At 48.2% G+C, this 21,562-nt stretch overlaps 1 protein-coding gene and 1 pseudogene across 1 annotated transcript; both read left to right on the top strand.

Annotated features, from left to right (window-relative positions):
* Positions 1-3,178: 3,178 nt before the first annotated feature.
* On the top strand, positions 3,179-20,937 carry ITGB7 (integrin subunit beta 7). The gene is made up of 12 exons (XM_056849312.1): positions 3,179-3,313; positions 4,756-4,997; positions 6,209-6,367; positions 6,816-6,911; positions 7,991-8,080; positions 9,468-9,611; positions 10,308-10,501; positions 10,884-11,101; positions 13,187-13,403; positions 14,585-14,790; positions 17,788-17,948; positions 20,872-20,937. Exons 1-12 carry the CDS (start codon positions 3,211-3,213, stop codon positions 20,935-20,937), a joined length of 1,896 nt encoding a protein of 631 aa, XP_056705290.1. The 5' UTR covers positions 3,179-3,210.
* On the top strand, positions 11,373-12,897 carry LOC130492187 (60S ribosomal protein L34-like; annotated as a pseudogene).
* Positions 20,938-21,562: the final 625 nt, after the last annotated feature.

Raw genomic sequence — 21,562 nt, 5'->3', positions numbered from 1 at the left:
TGTTGGTATTAAATTTACTATATAGTATTCACACAATCTAGTGCATCAATATTAGCCGTGGGTTTTCATGTTGACCCCTTACCTTTTGGGTACCTTATTCTAGTTTTATAGGGTTAAGGTTCTCTCCCCACTTTTTTGCTGTTGCTACCACCAATACCAACTTCATGTTAGAAATGCTGAAGACATTTTTGCAATCGTCTTTTTTAGATTTCCCCCCTTCTAGACACGGTTGACTTCTTCAGTCAATTTAGATTCTATGTGGGCATGATACTTCCTTCTCATGAATAGATTGCTTGTGCCCAAACAAATGGAAGTTACCACTACACCAGCGTGGTGTAGTGGTTAGGAGCAGTGGACTGTAATCTGGAGAACCAGGTGTGATTCCCCACTCCTCCACATGAAGCTGGCTGGGTGACCTTGGGCTAGTCACAGTTCCTTTCGAACTCTCTCAGCCTCACCTACCTCACAAGGTGCCTGTTGAGGGGAGAGGAGGGGAAGGAGATCGTAAGCCGGTTTGCTTCTTAAAAGGTAAAGTCGGCATATAAAAACTTCTTCTCCTCCTTCTCTTCCCCCCCCCCTCCTCCTCCATTTCCAAAAACGCAGCATGGCTCCTGTATCATACCAGTTCTGTGATTTTACAGTTCATTGCACGTTACACAGAAGAGAGTTGGTCTGTTCACTGGGGTGAATAAAGATTGATTCAATCATTGTGCTGGTGAAGTGGATCTTTTTGACTTTCTGCTTCCTCTGTAAATTGCTGGTGAGTAATAAAAAGTTAGATCCTAGGGGTTAGAGGACTTGCATGGACTAAAAGCTGCGCAAAATAGGTGGCTGCAGTGAGGAGGAAGCAGTCAATATCAGCTCCTCTGCTTCTGTCGTCAGCAGAACCTCAATTGCCAGTGAAAGGTTCCTTGCGATCTCCGTAAAGGAGACATAAGAGCCTATTCATCATCTCTTATGACTGAATTGATGATCCTGTTATGATTGTAAGGAAAAAAATGCTTTTATTTGCAAAGAAAGAACCGTGGAGGAAAACAACATTAGTCATCACGTAGCACAAAGTAGCTCATGAACTTTTTATGGCTTAATAACCCAGGGCCAGGGACTGGTGAGTCACCCACTGATCCATCTAGCTGGCCTGATCTGCCCAAGAACCAACCACCAGCCCTTGTTTCATGTTGAGATTATTCACTTTTGTAGGATGGGATTGAGGCAGGGCAGGCCAATTATATGAAAAAGAAGGAGGGGGCAGAGTAAAGTAGAAAGAAACCCTGAGAATAGGGTTGCCAGACCCCCGCTGGGGGTGGGGATCCCCTGCTTTGGGGGCCCTCCCCTCCTAGCACTGTCCAGCTTGCCAGCGGGGGTCTTACCAGGTGCAAAATGAGGCCTAGGCGTCGGCATGTTGATGCCATTTCCAGAGGTGACATGAATGCGCTGATGTCGCCGAGGCCCTCATTTTGCGCCTGGTGTGATCCCCTCCCCTGCTGGTTGCCAGGGGCTACCTGGCAACCCTACCTGGGAAAGACGCAGCACCCTTCCAGTGCTGAAAACCTGCTGTGACCTGGTGGCTGTAAGAGAGGCTCCTGGGGTCAAGAGCATTAAGTTATCAGAAACTAACACAACATCTTGTGTACCATTTTCTAAAACTGTTAAACGACTAAGTTAAACAATTTCTGGCAGGGTATGAGCTGTCATGAGCCCCAGCTCACTTTTTCAGGTATCTGAAGAATTGAAGCTGCGGCTCACGAAAGCTCATACCCTGTCAGAAATTTTGTTAGTCTTTAAGGTGCTACTGGACTCTTGCTCTTTACTGCTGCTACAGGCAGACTTAACATGGCTACCCAGCGTGTACCAAGTTAAACATTTAGCAAAACTTTTAGTGTACACTCTTGCCCAAAGACCTTGCTCTATTTTTAATAAATATGCCCTTATAGCTATATGCTATATAGATCAAATCAAGCCTGAACTGACCCTAGAAGCTAAAATGACTAAACTGAGGCTATCGTATTTTGGTCACATCATGAGATGACAAGAGTCACTGGAAAAGACAGTCATGCTAGGAAAAGTTGAGGGCAGCAGGAAAAGAGGAAGACCCAAAGAGAGATGGACGGACTCAATAAAGGAAGCCAAAGCAGCCCTCAGTTTGCAAGATCTGAGCGAGGCTGTCAAAGATAGGACCTTTTGGAGGACTTTTATTTATAGGGGCGCCATGAGTCGGAAGCGACTTGACGGCACTTAACACACACACACACACAGCTAAAGCAACAAATTAGTATGCACTTTTATTTAGGAAATATCTAAATAATAATAGAACTTTTTGACTCAAATCAATAATTTCAATTGGACTTTTTTCTCTTGGTGACTTCCATAATTATTAAAATTGCTTATCACTTAGATGGAAATCAGTACAATTGGCCATTGACTGTTGTTCATATGCTGGTCACCCTGGTGCTGTTAGATCTTGATTTGATTACCGTACCCCTCTTTATGTGATACATTTTTTTCTTTTGCAAACTCTATGGCAGTTTAAGAGGTTCCTTGATTACCCCCTTGCAATATTTTCCAACCATTCGGATGATTACTGTATACTCAGCCTCCTGTCTGGGAATGAAAACTATACTACTTTAGCTGTTGCTAAATACATCTCGGTAGCTCTAAAAATCTGAATTCATGCCATTTTCTTAGCCTTGGAATAACCCTGAAGTAAGCCTGATGAGAGGCTTGGATTTTAATCTACGATACTTTAAAAAAAATTATTTCTTCAAATTTTTACATATATGTCATTCTTATTACATAGTTTTCTATATTGTTATATTTTTTCTTTTTTCTGTTTGTATTTTTTATGTTGGAAAATATAATAAAAATTAAAAAAAATTTTTTTTAAAAAGAAGCTAGAGGATAAAGCAGGGACCAGTGAGAGAATTTCCCTGTTAGTTTCTCATGAGTATCCACTTGTACTGGCTAGCCAATGTGCTATATAGACACTTAGAATAAATGGAATACACTTTATGTGGAAACCATGGGCCAATCAGCAAGTATTTAACCATTTCCAAGACTTTCAATTAGACAGATGAATAATAGTTAATTAGCTGCTATCTCCAAGTTGTTTACACACACACACACCCTTCCTATTCTGTACCCACAGGAGAGGAGCAGAATTTTACTGTGAACTTCAGACGGGCTGAAGGGCCTGTGGACCTGTACTATCTCATGGACCTGTCCCACTCCATGAAGGATGACCTGGAGAACATCAAAAGACTGGGCAGTGACCTGTTGGCTGCCCTACGCAATATCACCACCTCTGTGAAAATTGGTATGGAAACCTGTGTAGCCAGGATATTGTGGTGGATGGGGGAGCCCAGAGAATTATTAATCCGGAGGGAACAGACATCATAAGTCGATATGTAACAGCAAACACCTCATACAAGTATTCTAATATGTTTTGAACAAAAGTTTATTTAGCAATGAAATTCAAAACAGTTTTAAAAATAAAGACCAAGTGTCTTTGGCCAGATGACTAAAAAGTCAGGATCAGGTTAACTACGTACTTACTGGATCTGTACATTTTCCCCTGCATGGCTTGGATCCTAACTAGTGTAACCATAGTCTAACCAGTGTGCGTGGTGTAATGGTTAAGAGTGGTGGAGTCTGATCTGGAGAACCGGGTTTGATTCCCCACTCCTCCACATGAGCGGTGCAGGCTAATCTGGTGAACTGGATTCGTTTCCCCACTCCTACACATGAAGCCACCTGGGTGACCTTGGGCTAGTCACAGCTCTCTTAGAGCTCCCTCAGCCCCATCTACCTCACAGGATGTCTGTGGTGAGGAGGGGAAGGGAAGGTGATTGTAAGCTGGTTTGATTCTCCCTTAAGTGGCAGAGAAAGTCGGCATATAAAAACCAACTCCTCTTCTTCCTCTTCCTCTTCTTCTTCTGCATCTGCATATATTTTTAAAGATCGAGTCCCACTGAAATGAGTGGGATTTACTTGTGAATAAATATGGATGGGATCAAGCTGGTCATCCCACTGATTTCAAAAATTAGAGAACCAAGGATATGTTTTAATTTTCTTATTTAAATTATCTGGACCTTGAAGTGTTTATCTTTGGCTGGATTGTATCCTTACTTCTTTGTAAAAGGAACAATGACAATATAAGGAAGGGGCTTGAGATCCGGGCAAGGTGAGACCTTGGGTGGTGGATAGGAGAGGCATAACCTCTGCCACCCCTGCCTTGTCCTTGCTGCCATTCGCGCCACCAGGCTTCCCCACCCAGAAGTTGTAGCTAACGCTCCTTCCCTCCTCGTCCTGTAGTCATATTTAAAGATAGCACAGGAAGCCATGCATGCACAATAAAACCCCTGGATTCCTCATGGGATAAGAGGCTGGGACAACAGCAAGTGGTGGAAGCCTAAGGTTGTCCCTGCTTGCAATATCTAGGGTTGCCAGCTCCGGGTTGGGAAATACCTAGAGATTTGGGGGCGGGGTTTGGAGAGGGGAGGGACGTCAATGCCATAGAGTCCAGTTGCCAAAGCGGCCATTTTCTCCAGGTGAACTGATCTCTATCGGCTGGATGGAGATCAGTCATAATAGCGTGAGAGCTCCAGCCACCACCTGGAGGATGGCAACCCTATCAATATCCCAGAGTAAGGTAGGCCCCGTGGTCCTCTCCATGTGTCATTTTACCAAGGGAGGAGGGGGAAAGCTGTGATAAAAGCTTTCAAGAAGAATTTAAACAGCAGAATTTCTTCCCTGTAGGTTTTGGCTCCTTCGTGGACAAGACACTGCTACCCTACGTGAGCACGTCACCCGCCAAGTGGCGCCACCCCTGCCCGATCCCCAATGAGCCCTGTCAGTCACCGTTCAGCTATCGGCATGTGCTGGCGCTCACTGACAACGCCAGCGAGTTTGAGAGCAGGGTCAGCCAGCTGTTTGTCTCGGGGAACCTGGACCCGGCCGAGGGAGGCTTCGATGCCATCATGCAGGTGGCGGTTTGCAAGGTGAGAAGCTGGCGGGTTGGTGTGTGCATTTGAAAGAGGCACCTGGCTGGGATACCCACAGGTGACAGGATCAGAGAACAAGCGTTGCATGCACAGGGATGTATGCATGGACAGGCATATTAATGCAAGCATGTGTAAACGCTGGCCTGCATAATTCTCCTCTCTTTGTGCATAGTTCGGAGGCATCACATGTACAGACAAAGTGTGCATCCCGTACCAATGCGTGTTTTGCACAGGGCTGGTCCACCTGTTAGGTAGATAGGCAAAATGCACACCTCTAGAGGCCAATATCCATACATACATGAATACATATACACAAACGCTAATTGTCTGATTTATGGTTTATGGTTCTAGGCTGATGCAGAGCAAATTCAAATGCTGTTATTTAATCTATTAAATTCTAATCTCAATGGCAACTTGCAAGGGCAGCTTGCATAGTTTCATCTGCCTTTTTGTCCTAACAACAACTCTGTAAGGTAGTCCAAACGTGACACCACACCAGCTCTCTTATAGATCTGCATGATCATCTGACTGTCTAAAGTTCTCGTTCTCATGGGCATTCTGTTAAGACTGGAGACATCAGCAGTTAACAAACATTTGCCTGCTGACGTGCAGTAGATGTCAACATTAGAGAGAGAGAGAGAGAGAGAGAGAGAGAGAGAGAGAGAGAGAGAGAGAGAGAGAATTCGATTTTAAAATTCATTTAACCAGATTAAAAATGCCCATTTCAAATTTTATTGCCCAGTCTCAACTGTAAAATTCAAATGTTGAATTCTGATGCAAACCTCCAGCTTTACCATCTGTAAATTCAGCAGATTTTGGAATTTTCTTTAGGCTCTTTCAATAGGCTTACCAAATTCACCCTGGGAACAATGCTTCACATTTAGGGTTGCCAACCTCCAGGTACTAGCTGGAGATCTCCTGCTATTACAACTGATCTCCAGCCGATAGAGATCAGTTCCCCTGGAGAAAATGGCTGCTTTGGCAATTGGGCACTACAGCATTGAAATCCCTCCCCTCCCCAAACCCCGTCCTTCTCAGGCTCCACCCCAAAAACCTCCCTCCGGTGACTAAGAGGGACCTGGCAACCCAACTCACATTAAACATTTGTTTTCGTAAATTGAATTACTGCTTTCCCCTTCATACATGTAAATAAAGGGGGGGTCAACACTTTCTCGATTGCTAATATGCAATTCCCTCCCTCTTTCCAGGAACAGATTGGCTGGCGGGATGTGACAAGGCTGCTGGTCTTCACCTCAGACGGCACTTTCCACATGGCTGGGGATGGGAAATTGGGCGGAGTCTACATGCCCAACGACGGGCACTGTCACCTGGACGAAAATGGTCTATACACTGAAAGCCACCTCTATGTAAGTCTCCTTCGATCCTCTTGAAATGTATGGAGACAGACGAAGAGTGAGCTCAGCAGTAGTAGACACCAAGAAGCTTAGGGTTTACATGTTCTAGGGGAATTTCTCCAACTGGAATGGGAAGACAACGGTTCAGTGCATATGTATTGCTGCCTAATCATTAGGGCTGCCAACCTCCAGGTACTAGCTGGACATCTCCCGTTATTACAACTGATCTCCAGCCGAGAGAGATCAGTTCCCCAGGAGAAAATGGCTGCTTTGGCAATTGGACGCTATGGCATTGAAGTCCCTCCCCTCCCCAAACCCCGCCCTCCTCAGGCTCTGCTGCAAAAATCTCCAGGTATTTCCTAACCTGGAGCTGGCAACCATACTAAGAGATGGGGAAGAGATGGGCGAAAGGAAATGGAAGGGTCTTTGTGATACCGTCCCTGGCTTTGTCTCTTTGCAGGACTACCCCTCTGTTGGGCACTTGGCTGAAGTGCTCTCCCAATCTAACATCCAGCCCATATTTGCTGTGACTGGTTCCAGGATTCTTATGTATGAGGTGAGCTGGAAGGGAAGGGCACATGACAATTTAGGTGGTTAAAACCAAATCCTACTGTGAAGATCTCCAAAAGGATCCCTTCAAACTGGAGGAGTGGGCATTAAAATGGCAAATGAGATTCAATGTGAGCAAGTGTAAAGAGATGCATATTGGGCAAAAAAATACCAGCTTCACATATAGACTGATGGGATCTGTCCTGGCAGCGACAGACCAGGAAAGGGATCTTGGGGTTGTTGGTAGATAGCCCACTGAAAATGTCAACCCAGTGTGTGGCTGCTGTGAAAAATGCAAATTCCATGCTGGTCATAATTGGATAAGGAATAGAGAATAAAACTGCTGCTATCATACTGCCCTTGTACAAATCTATAGTGAGACCACATTTGGAAAACTGTGTACAGTTATGGTCACCACACCTAAAAAAGGATATTTCAGAGTTTGAGAAGGTGCAGAAAAGAGCAACTAAAATGATTGGGGGCTAGAGCAACTGCCCTATAAGGAGTGGTTAAAATGCTTAGGGCTGTTTAGCTTGGAAAGAATGCGGTTAAGGGGAGATATTATAGAGGTCTATAAAATTATGCATGGTATGGAGAGACAGGGAGAAGCTTTTCTCCATATCTCATAATACTAAAATGATGGGTCATTTTCTGAAGCTAGAAGGTGAGAGGTTCAAAACAGATAGAAGGAAGTAATTCTCCACATAATGCATAGTTAAATTGTGGAACTTCTTGCCCCGGGATGTGGTGATGGCTGCCAACTTGGAAGGCTTTAAGAGGGGAATGGACAAGTTCATGGAGGAGAGGGCTATTCATGGGTACTAGTAAAAATGGGTACTAGTCATGATGCATACCTATCCTCTCCAGGATCAGAGGGGCATGTCTATTATCTTAGGTGCTGTGGAAGACAGGCAGGACAATGCTGCTGTTTGTGGGCTTCCTGGAGGCACCTGGTTGGCCACTGTGTGAACAGACTGCTGGACCTGATGGGCTTTGGTCTGATCCAGCAAGGCTTTTCTTATGTTCTTATGGCTGGGCACCATCTGAAAGTAAGGAATCTGGTTCACTTTTTCTTTTCTTCTCCAGGAGCTGAGCAAACTCATTCCAAAGTCGGCTGTCGGGGAACTGAAGGAAGATTCCAGCAATGTGGTGCAGCTCATTATTGACGCCTACAATGTGAGGAGGAGAAACATTTTGTGGCAAGAGGGGCGGGACCTTTTGGGAAGGCAGGAAGTCGCTTGAAGGATCCCTGGAGGTTCAGGCTGCTGGAGGGTTGCTGTGGTTTAATTATCTGGAGTGTTTCATTGTAAACAGCATGTCCATCTTTGTCTTCTCACCTGAGGGGGGAAAGAACCTTAGTGGAGTAAAAGCAGAAGCTGGATATGAAGAAGAGATTATTTTAATGTTTCAGAGGGCATCCGTGTTGATCTACAGTGGAACAGCTAGAGTTGACAGCTCTGGTTTGGGAAATACCTGGCGGTTTTGGGGGCGGAGCCTGAGGAGGGCGGGGTTTGGGGAGGGGAGGGACTTCAGTGCCATAGAGTCCAATTGCCAAAGTGGCCATTTTTCTCCAGGGGAACTGATCTCTATTGGCTGGAGATCAGTTGTAATAGCGAGAGATCTCCAGCCAGTACCTGGAGGTTATTCAACACAAAGCAATCACTATGATTTCATAAACAAAAACCAATGATATCAATTATTTTAAACACAATTCCTATATTAGTCTTTTGTTTCTTCACAAAGACATATAAAGTAAAAATATTCCCGGACCATCCCGAACAACTAGGGTTGACAGCTCTGGTTTGGGAAATACCTGGAGGTTTTGGGGGCAGAGCCTGAGGAGGTTGGGGTTTGGGGAGGGACTTCAGTGCCATAGAGTACAATTGCCAAAGCGGCCATTTTTCTCCAGGTGAAGTGATCTCTATTGGCTGGAGATCAGTTGTAATAGCAGGAGATCTCCAGCTAGTACCTGGAGGTTGGCAACCCTAAGAATGGCTAGACTTGAGTCCATTAGGACCCTAGAGACCAACAAGATTTTTAGGGCAAAAGCTTTTGAGAGTCGTTGCTGCCTTCGTTAGATATCTGACAAAGGGAGCATTGAATCTCAAAAATTTATACCCTGAAAATCTTGTTGGTCTGTAAAGTGCTACTGGACTCGAATCTAATTTAGAGCGCTTTCACACATGCTGAATAATGCACTTTCATTCCACTTTTAGTGCACTTTAACAATAGTTTGCGAGTGGATTTTGCCATTTCACACAGTAAAATCCAGCTGCAAAGTGCATTGAAAGGGGATTTGAAGTGCATTATTCAGCATGTGTGTAAGCTCCCTAGCTATTGTAATGTTGACACTCTTATCCAGCCCTCCCTCCAAGGAATCAAGTAGCATACATGGTCTCCCCTCTTTTATCTCATACACAACACCCCTTTAAGGTAGCTTAGGCTGAGAGAGAGAGAGAGAGTGGGTCAGGAACTTCATGGTGAACAGGGATTAGCGTCAAACGGCATAGGCGCTCTCTCTGAGTCTGGCACAACCTGCTTTCCCTGCCCGTCTCCTCTACAGAGCCTCTCATCCACCGTCAACTTGGAGCACTCCTCCGACCTTCCTCCCGGCGTCTCGATTGCTTACGACTCGCACTGCGGCGACTCAGAAAAGTTCGGAGACCCGCAGGGCGGAGAATGCTCCGGCGTGCACATCAACCAGTTGGTGAGGCCTTTGGTGGGATGCACGCTGTTTCTTCGCAGAGTATGCTAAGTACACAGAGAAGGGTCAGACTCACTGGTTAAAGATCAAGTTGCCTTTATTGAGGGAACTACATTTTCATAGAATAGAATCGTAGAATCATAGAGTTGGAAGGGACCACCAGGGTCATCTAGTCCAACCCCCTGCACAATGCAGGAAATTCACAACTGCCTCCCCCACCATACCCCCAGTGACCCCCATTACATGCCCAGAAGATGACCAAGATGTGTTCCCTCTCATCATCTGCTTAAGGCTATAGAATCAGCATTGCTGACAGATGGCCATCTAACCTTAGGATAGGATAGGAAAGCTGAGAGACAGAGCCTCTAGCTGCCTATCTAGCTAAGGAGGGAGAGAGAGATAGAGTAGAATGACATCCTAAAAGGAGGAGGAAATTGTCCCCTAAGAATATGAGTCTAAGGACAGACAAGAGGTGTGGGAAAAGGGTGGAAAGGTCTCTAACCTTACAGCCCTAACTAGCTGACCACTTGCCTGCCCCTTGCTGGATCTTCTTCTCAGCTCCTTTGCACGCTAGACATTGCAACTCTTCCAGCAGCAGTGGACTTAAAACAAGGCCAAACCGCCTCAGCAAATGCAACTTCCGGGTAGCAGCGGATGGGGGGGCTCTCTCCGCGTCTCTCAGTCACGCTTCTCTCACAGGTGCGGTTCACCGTAAGGATAAATGCATCCGCCTGCCTGCCTAGGACCCATGATCTGGTGCTACGAGTGCTGGGAGTAGGGGAGGAGCTGCGGGTACAGCTGTCAACGGTGTGCCAGTGCCAGTGCGGAGATGCCCAGCCCCGTGCGCCTCACTGTTCCGGTGGCCAGGGCAACCTCACCTGTGGTGTGTGCAGGTATGCATAAGGCAGGGGTGTTAAACCTAAAGCCTGCGGGCCAGATTTGGCCCCTTGAGAGCCCTTATCCGGCCTGTGAGCCAGACAAGGCTGCCCCCCCCATCCCCCCACTCTGGATCTGGGCTGGCGAGGCATGGCCTGACCCCATCAAGTGACATTTATGTCATATCCGGCCCTTGTAACAATTGAGTTTGACACCCCTGGCATAAGGGAAGGGGGCAGCAGGAAAGAAGATAATCAGGGAGGTTTAACATGGGTGTACAGCTACGTGGGGTGTGGGGAATGGGGAAGAAGCAGCAGCTCAGAGGGTCACCTGGAGGCTCAACAGGTCCCACCACAGAACACAGCAATGATGAGGCCCTGTGCCCTTATTTCCCCCTAGCTGTCAGGGGGGCCACAGAGGCCGTCTCTGCGAGTGCAAGCAAGAGGAACTTGATGACCCGGAAACGGGGTGCCGCGGCGGAAATGGCACCGGTCCCGTGTGCAGCGGCAAGGGCCAGTGCGTGTGTGGGAAATGCCAGTGCCACGCCCACGCCAGTGGCCCCCTGTGCAAGTGTGACAACACCGTCTGTGAACGACACAACGGGCAGCTGTGTGCAGGTAAACTGCGATGTCTTCCAGTGGGAGGATTGTCTCCTTTAACTGGGCAGAGCTTAACGCAAACAATGCTGATTCTGTGACTGTAGGCTGATCATGAGAGGGAGGGCATCTTGGCCAACCTCTGGCCAACTTCTGGCCACTGGGGGTGTGGGGAGGAGGTAGTTGTGAATTTCCTGCACTGTGCAGGGGGTTGGACTAGATGACCCTTGCGGTCCCTTCCAACTCCATGATTCTATTCTAAGTCATCCATTCTCTGCATTAATGGGACAACATGGGCAAGGTACGGAAGACTTCTTTTTAACCACAGTACAATCACGGGATTGGATCCAGACTAAGTTTTTCCACTCATGCAAGGCTTGGTGAAACAGAAGGTTCCTGTCTTCCCCTTCCTGCCACAGTCCACTGATCTTTGCAAAATGCTGCTGGGGATGTGGGGGACAAGGAGCCCACAGGAGAACAGCAAGTTAATCAAGGGTGTGCAGCAAGAAGACAGGATTGGTGGAAATTATATGAACAAAATATGAAAAATAGAAGCTGCCTTATACTGAATCAGACCCTCAGCTCTCCGGGGTCTTTCACATCACCTACCTGCCTAGTCCCTTGAACTGGAGATGCCGGGGATTGAACCTGGGACCTTTTGCAGGCCAAACAGAGGCTCTACCTCCCCATGGCTCTCCAGGGTCTCAGGCAGAGGTCTTTCACATCACCTATCTCCCATTAGCAGAAAATTTAGTCTGGATCCAACCTATGGCATCTAGCCACATTGTTCTAATGGGGAGTTGAAAAGTAGATCACTAATGCCGCTCTTCTGGTGCCGGCGCTAACTCTAGGTCCTACGCTTGATATACCGCCCTAGGCTGTCCCACGACACAGCCTCTTACAAGGCTAGGCTAGGCTGTCCCGAACACCAGGTAACAGTTTACCTTTATACCAAGAAGTTTGGCAAAGCACCGGTCTGCATGTGGCGTGTGCCCAGGCAGGCTTCGTGGTGTTCTGTTTGTCCTAAAGTTTGTATGAGACTGTCTAAAACAAAGAAGCATGTTAGCAGAGCCTATGGTGGTTCCACGTGTGCTAAATGCGTTCATGACAGAATCTAATGGGCATTCCTTATTGAGGAACAGAAGATTGTTGCGAAGGGTCGTTTATGCATGGGTGCTTTCATTCGCCCCCTGTCTGAATCGGTTGTTCCTTGGAGTTATGCATGAGTTTCCCGTCCATTAGAGATGACCTCACCGCCAGCCCTCACAAATCCTGGACCTTCCCATTCCTCTGTTAACCCTATTCTTCCATCTCCCCTGAGCAAAGCTCGGGTGAAATCCCCATGCATAAGGCAAAGTGCAGGACACGCAAGCTTAGTTTTGCTCACAGCCAGTTACAAAGCAGCATGTCCAGAGGCGGGGATTCAAATACTTCCTGCTTCCTCCGAGCTCTTTCTGAGCACAAGAAAGGCTTTTTAAAACCAAGGCTTGGATTTCTCCCCACACCCTTTCAGATTGCTCAATTTTTTGTTTCTTGTTCTTAAAACGCTTTTTTATGCAGCAATTGGGTTTTTTTGGGGGGGATTTTCTCACAGTAAGCTCTACAAAGTAAGCCAATCACAAAACAGCATTTCAAGGGGCAGGGACTTGATTTTTGCTTGGAGACTGCTGGTGCATAGATTCCCAACAGGAAAGTGTGGGTCCAGCGAGCAACGAACCTCAGGTGAAACTCCCATGCACAAACGAACAAGGTGTTGAAGGCACAAGAACAGAGTCAGAAATCAAAGTGAATATTTTTTTTTGCCTGATAAATGAAAAGTGAACTCCCCCCCCCCCCGACAGGAAAGGAAAGGAAGAAAGATCACTAATTCCCAGGGCTGTACTGCAGCGGAGGCAAAGTGTGGAACAGGCACAGAATCCAGCCTCCTCTCAGTTTTCTTTCTTTCTTTTTTTTAAAGGAAGTTTGTAGCCTTTATGGATTTTGATAAATTTGCAAGATTGTGAGTAGTGCTTACTGAAACCTCAAAAAAGCCCAGAATTTGTGAGTGGGATAGTTCTGCGGCAGAGGAATCTTGTGGTGCTGATGAACGTCTCCCCCTGCTGACAGGTAATGGGCAGTGCAGGTGCGGCATTTGTGAGTGCCAGAGCAACTACACCGGCAGGGCCTGCGAATGCAGCCCGGACACCAGCGGATGCGTGCAGGAGGGTGCCATATGCAGTGCCCACGGGCGCTGTGTCTGCAACAGGTGCCAGTGTAAGACTGGCTGGCTGGGCAGCCACTGCAGCCGCTGTGCCGAGTGCCGGACACCTTGTGAGCAACACAGGTGAGGCCGCGACGTGATCTGGGGGAACAAGTAGGAGCGGTCAGAGGAAGGGCAGTGCAAAGGGTTGTGTGAGACTTAGCAGGTACCTATCCGGCCTGCCTTGAAATGGGCATGGGGGGATACCATAGCACTCCAATTAGAGTTCTGGGACATCCCTGCAATTATGGCTAGAGCATACCTGACAACCACCGCTGTCTCATTTTGCCACATTTTTTCCTTATCATTTTTAGAAGGGCCCTCCATCTTGGATGGCTATTATTCCTTTAAAAGCAGCAAAGAGCCTTACAGCAGAATTAATAAAAACTGCAGACCCTCCACCAGCCCATTTGCACACATCCCTCCTGTGTGTGTGATAAGTGCCATCAAGTCACTTCAGACGCATGGCGACCCTATGAATCAATGTCCTCCAAAACATCCCTCCTAGCAGGTGCTATAGTCTACTTTGATGCACTTCAATTAACTTCCAACACACTCCGAATTCAGCTGCTAGCATTGCAATAAGGGAGGTGCCAACATGCCTCAGTGGCTACTGCAGAGGAGAGCCAGCGTGGTGTAGTGGTTAAGAGTGGTGGACTCTAATCTGGAAAACCAGGTTAGATTCCCCACTCCTCTGCATGAGTGGGCAGGCTCTAATCTGGTGAACCAGGTTGATTTCCCCACTCCTCCACATGAAGCCAGCTGGGTAACCTTAGGCTAGTCACAGTTCTCTCCGAGCTCTCTCAGGCTCACCTACCTCAAATGGTGTCTGTTGTGGGGAGAGGAAGGGAAGAAGATAGTAAGCTGGTTTGATTCTCCTTAAAAGGCAGAGAAAATCAGCATATAAAAACCAACTTTTCTTCTTTTCTGCCAAGCATCAGGAAAGAACACACAGCAAGATTCCTTTAGTCAGAGGGCATTCCACTGCAGAGAGCAGCCACTAGGAGTTCCCCCCCAAATCCTGTGTTTGGGGTACCTTTCTGGAAAAAGCAATTAATATTCGGGTCAACTGAGCCTCCCTTAGGAGAGAACTCCATGTCAAGGGGGCCACCAGTGAAAAGGCCCCGCTTATCCACCCAGCTACTTTCCCTTGTTGCTTTGCAAAGGTGGAGGGTTGTCAAGGGGGGGGGGGGAGAGCTCCTGGCAGGCAGAATGGAACAGGACAGGTTGAGCGAAGGGTACAAACTCCCTTTGCTTCTTTGCAGGGACTGCGCCGAGTGCAAAGCTCTCGGGACAGGCCCCCTGAGCGGGAACTGCAGTGTCTCTTGCAACCAGACGATGAAGGTGTTGCCGGCACCCCCCGCGGATGAGAAATGGTGCAAGGCGACAGCAGGAGACGGCAACCTGCTCATCTACCTCGTGGAGGCGGACGAGACCGGCGGTATCACCTTGACCGTGAACAGCCGAGAGGGTGAGTGGTGGGAGAGCAGAAGAAGCAGGGCTGCAAGGGCAAGAGGCATTTTAAGTGAGGGTGGGAAGAACAGGTGCGGATGTCACGCATGTTGTTGTTACTGAGTCTTGCCAGGGTCTAAGTAAGCTGCAGCCAGGGCTAGAGGAGCGCAATGTGACCCCTTCCATCCCACGCTGCCCTCTGCCCCAGCCCAGCAATAAATAGGCAAACAGTGCTGAACCACAGCTAAAGTGAAAAACAAAACCAGCACTGGGACCAAGGCAACGATACTATACTGGTTTATATAAGTACAAACAATAACCTATTCAATAACCTATTCAACAACATAGGCAGGTCAGTACCACACAAAATGAGAGTATAGTAAATTGGAATGTATCCCTGCTTGATTTCTAGGAGACATGTTATGCAGCCCCACAGCGTTCAAGTTTTCATCTGATGCCTACGGACTATAGCTCAGTGTGGACTTTGGGCTGCACATGTTATAGATGGCATAAGGTTTTTGTAGACTGGGGTTGCTGTAGATTAAGGTTTCTTCACAGTGATATGTTCCGGTTTACTTTTCTCTCATTTTGTGAGGTGCTTACCTGCGTGTGTTGTTGAATAGGTTATTGCTTGTACTTATATAACCAGTATGCTATTGTTGCCTCTGTCCCAGCCCAGCAAGAGAGCTCTGTACCTTCTGGCTTCGAAGCCAGTGTTGATGCAGAGATTCATCTCCACATACAGACAAATCTTCAAATCCGTCCACAATCCTCCTGAACTGGCTACAGTGCCCGATTTGCCTGCAGTGCTATAAGGATTTCCCTGGCCTTTTTACCTTCTCCAATGTTGACGTTTCAATTGTAAGCTCCTCAGGCCAGAACCCTTTTGTCATTTTCTTCTTTTACTTACAACATTCTGTAAAGTGTTAGAGACAAGGATGGGATTATACAAATGGCCTCTACCCAGTTCTATCCCTCTCCTCCTATTTTTGGAAACCTAAAAGAGGAAGCAGGTGCCCTTGCTCCTATGGCTAGGATAGCTGGGTTTGCAAATTTGCCCTTTCCTCGCCCTGGGCCCCCACAGAGGTAAGCAGGGTCATCGACACCAGCTAGGAGAGCCAGCGTGATGTAGTGGTTAAGAGCGGTGGACTCTAATCTGGAGAATCGGATTTGATTCTCCACTCCTCCACTTGAGCGGCTTACTCTAATCTGGTGAACCGAGATGGTTTCCCCACTCCTCCACATGAAGCCAGCTGGGTGACCTTGGGCTAGTCACAGAGCTCTCTCAGCCTCACCTACTTCACAAGGTGTCTGTTGTGGGGAGAGGTAGGGAAGGAGACTGTAAGCTGGTTTGATTCTTCTTAGAAGGGAGAGAAAAGGGGGATATAAAAACCAACTCCTCCTCTTCTTGTATCTTTCACCTTGCAGACACGGGTAGCCATCCCGTTGAAAAACGGCCACTGCAAGCTTACTTAAGTGAGATCCAAACAGGACTGGACTGGATCCTAACCTTCTTCAGGAACACTGAGCAGGCTGAGCAAAAGCCAGGCCACCCAACTTGACTGACACACGTTCCCCCTTCACTATAGAGCTCAGTCATACGTTTGTCTCCTAACACTTATGGGCTTTCATTAACGGCAAACCACAGGCATGCCTGGAGCTCAGCTCAGAGAGAGGCCCAACTTGTCAGCGTTTAGTACCAGCAGTGCATGAACATAAAACATATTTAGCAACAGCTTCTCCTAAGTTCCATGTAACACCCCCCCTCACCTGACTTAGCAATTTTGTTATGTGTGTGTGAAGTACCATCAAATCACAGCTGACTCATGGCAACCCAGTAGGGTTTTCAAGGCAAGAGACTTACAGAGGTGGTTTGCCATTGCCTTCCTTTGTATGGCGACCCTGGTATTCCTTGGTGGTGTCCCATCCAAGTACTAACCAGGGCTGACCCCGCTTAGCTTCTGAGCTCTGACGAGGTCAGGCTAGCCCAGGCCAACCAGATCAGGGCAGCAGTTTAATTAGTACAGATTTATTCATTAAAACATTTATTCCCTACCTTATGGTTCAAGATTGCAGATGGGCCAAGAGAGCCAGCATGGTGTAGTGGTTAAGAGCAGTGGTTTGGAGCGGTGAATTCTGATCTGGAGAACTGGGTTTGATTCCCCCCTCCTCCACATGACCGGTGGAGGCTAATCTGGTGAACTAGATTTGTTTCCCCACTCCTGCACGTGAAGCCAGCTGGGTGACCTTGGGCAAGTCACAGCTCTCTTAGAGTTCTCTCAGCCCCACCTACCTCACAAGGTGTCTGTTGTGGGGAGGGGAAGGGAAGGTGATTGTAAACTGGTTTGATTCTCCCTTAAGTGGTAGAGAAAGTCGGCATATAAAAACCAACTCGTCTTCATATCAGAATGTTCCCCTTCTTGAAAAACAACCCCCATTGCATTCTAAAAAGGAGTTTAATAGCAAATTGTGCCACACATTTGCTGCTCTGTACACTTGGCTTTCGCATGACTGCACCCTTTCAGAATGCAGGAGGGGGCGAGCCCATACACCAGGGGTGTCAAACACAAGGCTCGGGGGCCGGATCCGACCCCTTGAGAGCTCTTATCTGGCCCACAAGTCAGATGGGGCAGCCACCCCCTCCAGTTCCAATTTGGGCTGACGAGGCATGGCCCGGCCCGACCAAGTGACATTTATGTAATATCCGGCCCTCGTAACAAATTAGTTCGACACCCCTGCCATACATGAACTCCTTCCTTTCACACTCAGAGACATACAAATCTCCCTGCCCACGAAAAACGAAACTGGCAGAAAGTTCATCTAGCCCTGATGTTCTAGTTTTCTAGGGGTAGGAAACTTAATCCCTTGCTTACATTTTGAACTGTTAAGTCCCAGGAAGGTTATACCACTCAAGGAAATAACTGGGGAAGGGGAATTTTTTTTCAAGTGACTTTGGGAGGGGAGCGGGTTACCTCCTTTAAGGCATGACATTATACCCCCCTTTATACACTCACAGGTACTACTGACCAGACACTCAAACTGGTTCTGGGTTTGGTACTGGGCTTTGTGGTTTTTGGGGTGTTCTTCATTGGGCTATACCGTGGCGTCGTGGAGATCTGCGACCGGAGGGAAGTCAAGCGCTTCGAGGAAGAGTGCAGACGGGCCAAGGGGAATGAGGTCAGTACTTTGGGCTGCCTTGACCATAGGCCAGACAGCCCACACGTGGTGTGGTGGTTAGGAGCAGTGGACTCTGATCTGGAGAACCGGGTTTGATTTCCCCACTCCTCTACATGAGTGGCGGAGGCTAATCTGGTCAACTGGGTTGGTTTCCACACTCCTCCACATGAAGCCAGCTGGGTGACCTTGGGCTAGTCACAGCTCTCTTAGAGCTCTCAGCCTCACCTACTTCACAAGGTGTCTGTTGTGGGGAGGGGAAGGTGATTCCAATTCTGTGATTCTATATGACTGGCGGTTTCTGAAGCTTTTTGAGGAGCAGTTCTTCCTTAAGTGGTAGAGAAAGTTGGCATATAAAAACCAACTACTACTACTACTCCTCTACCTGGCTCAGTTTGTAGGTGATGAATGGTAGGTCAGTGTAGATACACCCCAACCACCTCCCCCCACTACATTGCCCAGAAAGTTACTTACACTCAGCCAGGCTGTTTTCTCCTGCCCAAAGGCTGAAGCAAACTATAAACCTAGACCAGTGATGGCGAACCTTTTAGAGACTGAGTGCCCAAACTGCAACCCCAAACCCTCTTATATATCGCAAAGTGCCAACACGGCAATTTAACCTGAAGAATCCCCCTGAAGGAACCATGCAAAATAACAGTGGCGGGTTAGCTATGCACATGCTAATGGTTATGCAAACAGGAACAAAGGAGCAAGCGAGTGGGAGGGGTGGAATTTCTCCTTTTGCTTCGAGACCGTGAATAGGCAGTTTTAAATTCGCATTTTAAAAAAGAGCTTTTAGTGAACATCAAAACTGACCATGCATAAATGGCCAGGGTATCTGTTGTGGGGAGGGGAAGGTGATTGAAAGCCGGTTTGATTCTTCCTTAAGTGGTAGAGAAAGTCGGCATATAAAAACCAACTCTTCTTCAAAGTGAAACTTGATATTTGTAACTGAACCATCAGGGAAAGAGGTAAATGATTGGGGGAGAGACACCTGGCAACCCTAAGGCAAATATATGAAGCAAAACCTGCCCTATATTCAGAGGGTTCCGTCTGAAAAAAAACTCTGCAAGGGGGCTTATTGTTGAGTTCTGAGGATCTGGATGGGGAAAATGTGCATCTGAATGGCAAATCCAATGCAAAACCTCCCATTCATAAATGGCCAATAACCCCCCATGCAGAGTTTTGAATCAAACATTGCTTTCCCCACCCCCCACCCCCCACCCCCCACCCCGAGCCCCGACCTCCTCCTCGCCGCCCGCCTTGGCGCTGCCAGCCCTCGAGCGCGCATTCAAAACCTGGCCGCGCTGTGAGGGGAGGGGGAGGGTGGCGCTTTACCTCACACACCACCTCTCTTGTGTGTGTGTGTGTGGGGGGAATAAACCAGAAATGGGGCGGTGAGGAGAGGCTTCGTGGTCGACCTTTGGTGGGGGTGGAGCCTCCTCTGCCGGCACGCGGGTAAGTGGCTCGGGACGGGACCGAAAGTCCAGGCGGGCGAGGCAGCGACGGATGGAAGCGGTGGAGAGAGAGCCAGCCCGCTTCCCGAGGGACGGGGCGAGGAACCGGCAAGCCAGCAGCCAGGAAAAGATGGAGCGCAGAGACGCGGCGGCGCGCTGCCGCACCCCAGCTGTAGCCCCGCCGCCCGGTCGCGCCTGCGCCAGTCAGAGGACTTGGCTGGGGGCGTGGGGAGGAGGGCAGGATGTTTCAGCCCTCCCTCTAGTCCCGCCCCCAAGACCTTATTAGGGCTGAAACATCCTGCCCTCCTCCCCACGCCCCCAGCCAAGTCCTCTGACTGGCGCAGGCGCGACCGAGCGGCGGGGCTACAGCTGGGGTGCGGCAGCGCGCCGCCGCGTCTCTGCGCTCCGTCTTTTCCTGGCTGCTGGCTTGCCGGTTCCTCGCCCCGTCCCTCGGGAAGCGGGCTGGCTCTCTCTCCACCGCTTCCATCCGTCGCTGCCTCGCCCGCCTGGACTTTCGGTCCCGTCCCGAGCCACTTACCCGCGTGCCGGCAGAGAGGGCTACGCGTGCCAGGTCGGGCACGCGTGCCATAGGTTCGCCAACACGGACCTAGACCCTGCCCTTCCAACAAGCTGAAATCCAGAATTCTACAACCTGGATACCAGCAAGGAGAAGTAGATGTAATTTGGGGTTTGGTTTCTTAACAAACCCAAACAAGTCAGACTCAAAGGTTTAGCGTCTCTTCTTGCTGATGGATAGCATGTGCATTGTAATGCAGCTCAACACATTTTTAACACACTTTGAATACAGCTTTGGAGAATTCAGAACAACACACCAGGCTCTCAGGGAGCATTTTAACCAGACAGGGCATGCCGCTGTCTGTGTCCCTGTTATGTGTCAATCTGAGCAACCTAGCTCCAAATGTTAATTTTAAATCCCGTGGCGCAGAGTGGTAAGCTGCAGTACTGCAGTCAAAAACTCTGCTCACAACCTGAGTTTGATCCCAACAGAAGTCAGTTTCAGGTAGCCAGCTCAAGGTTGACTCAGCCTTCCATCCTTCCAAGGTCGGTAAAACAAGTACCCAGCTTGCTCCAGGGGATAAAGTGTGGACGACTGGGGAAGGCCATGGCAAACCATCTCGTAAATATAGTCTGCCTAGTAAACGTCGGGATGTGATGTCACCCCATGGGTCAGGAATGACCCGGTGCTTGCACAGGGAACTTCCTTTACCTTTTTACAGATTTATAGAATTGCCTCTGACTTGCTAAGGCCCATGGCCCAAAAGATAAAGAGATTGCACAAATGACTCGCTATGCCAATAAAGGTTTTGAATTGAAGAGATTGCACGCTCATCTCTGGGAGTCAAAATTTAAAAAATCTATGGTAGAAAACAAAGCCATGCACTGTACTCTCCAGTTGTATTGTGTCCTCCTGCCCTCCGCTATTGACTTCTACCTACTTCCTCCTTCAGGTGAACAATCCACTGTTCCGGCGAGCTACGACCACCATAGTCAACCCCAAGTACAGGAAGAACTGACTGGAAGGGGGAAAAACAGCCTAAAACTGGATTAAAGTTTAAAGGGCTGGAGAAAGCTGGGTTCAGATCCCTGCTCAAGCTACAGCACTCAGGAAATAATCTCTTAAAGGTGGTCCTACCACACAGGGCTTGTGAGGATAAAACAGGATAGCCCCAGTGATTCTCCAGTCAATTAAGGCACCATCAGACAACCGTAGCAGCACAAACATGCAAGCTGAATAATGAATTTCTTATAAGTAAGCGCCTTGAATTGTGGTTCTGTGAAAGGGTCTCTAACAAATCATGTTCCCTGTCCCATCAAAACAATTATTGGGTGGGGGGGAAGAGCATCACGGCATAACTGGTATTTAAACATCGTAAGATGGCAGTGTTGGTATTAAAATGCAGGGCTTCGTGGGGAGGTAGTTGTGAATTTCTGCATTGTGCAGGGGGTTGGACTAGATGACCTTGGTGGTCCCTTCCAACTCTGATTCTATGATATGACTGGCACTTGGTTTCAGAAGGTTTGTGTTTTCAAATGGGTTGCACATGTAGAGAAATCTCCTATAGCTCTGTAAGGGGCCAGCTACACATTAGAACCAAGACCTTTCACTCCCAGGGCACCCCCTGCTGCTTGCCTTAGGGC

This window comes from Euleptes europaea, chromosome 1 (assembly GCF_029931775.1).
Source record: "Euleptes europaea isolate rEulEur1 chromosome 1, rEulEur1.hap1, whole genome shotgun sequence".
NCBI lineage: Eukaryota > Metazoa > Chordata > Lepidosauria > Squamata > Sphaerodactylidae > Euleptes > Euleptes europaea.
Note: the sequence above shows the minus strand (reverse complement) of the source record. Positions and strands in the feature narration are given on the sequence as shown.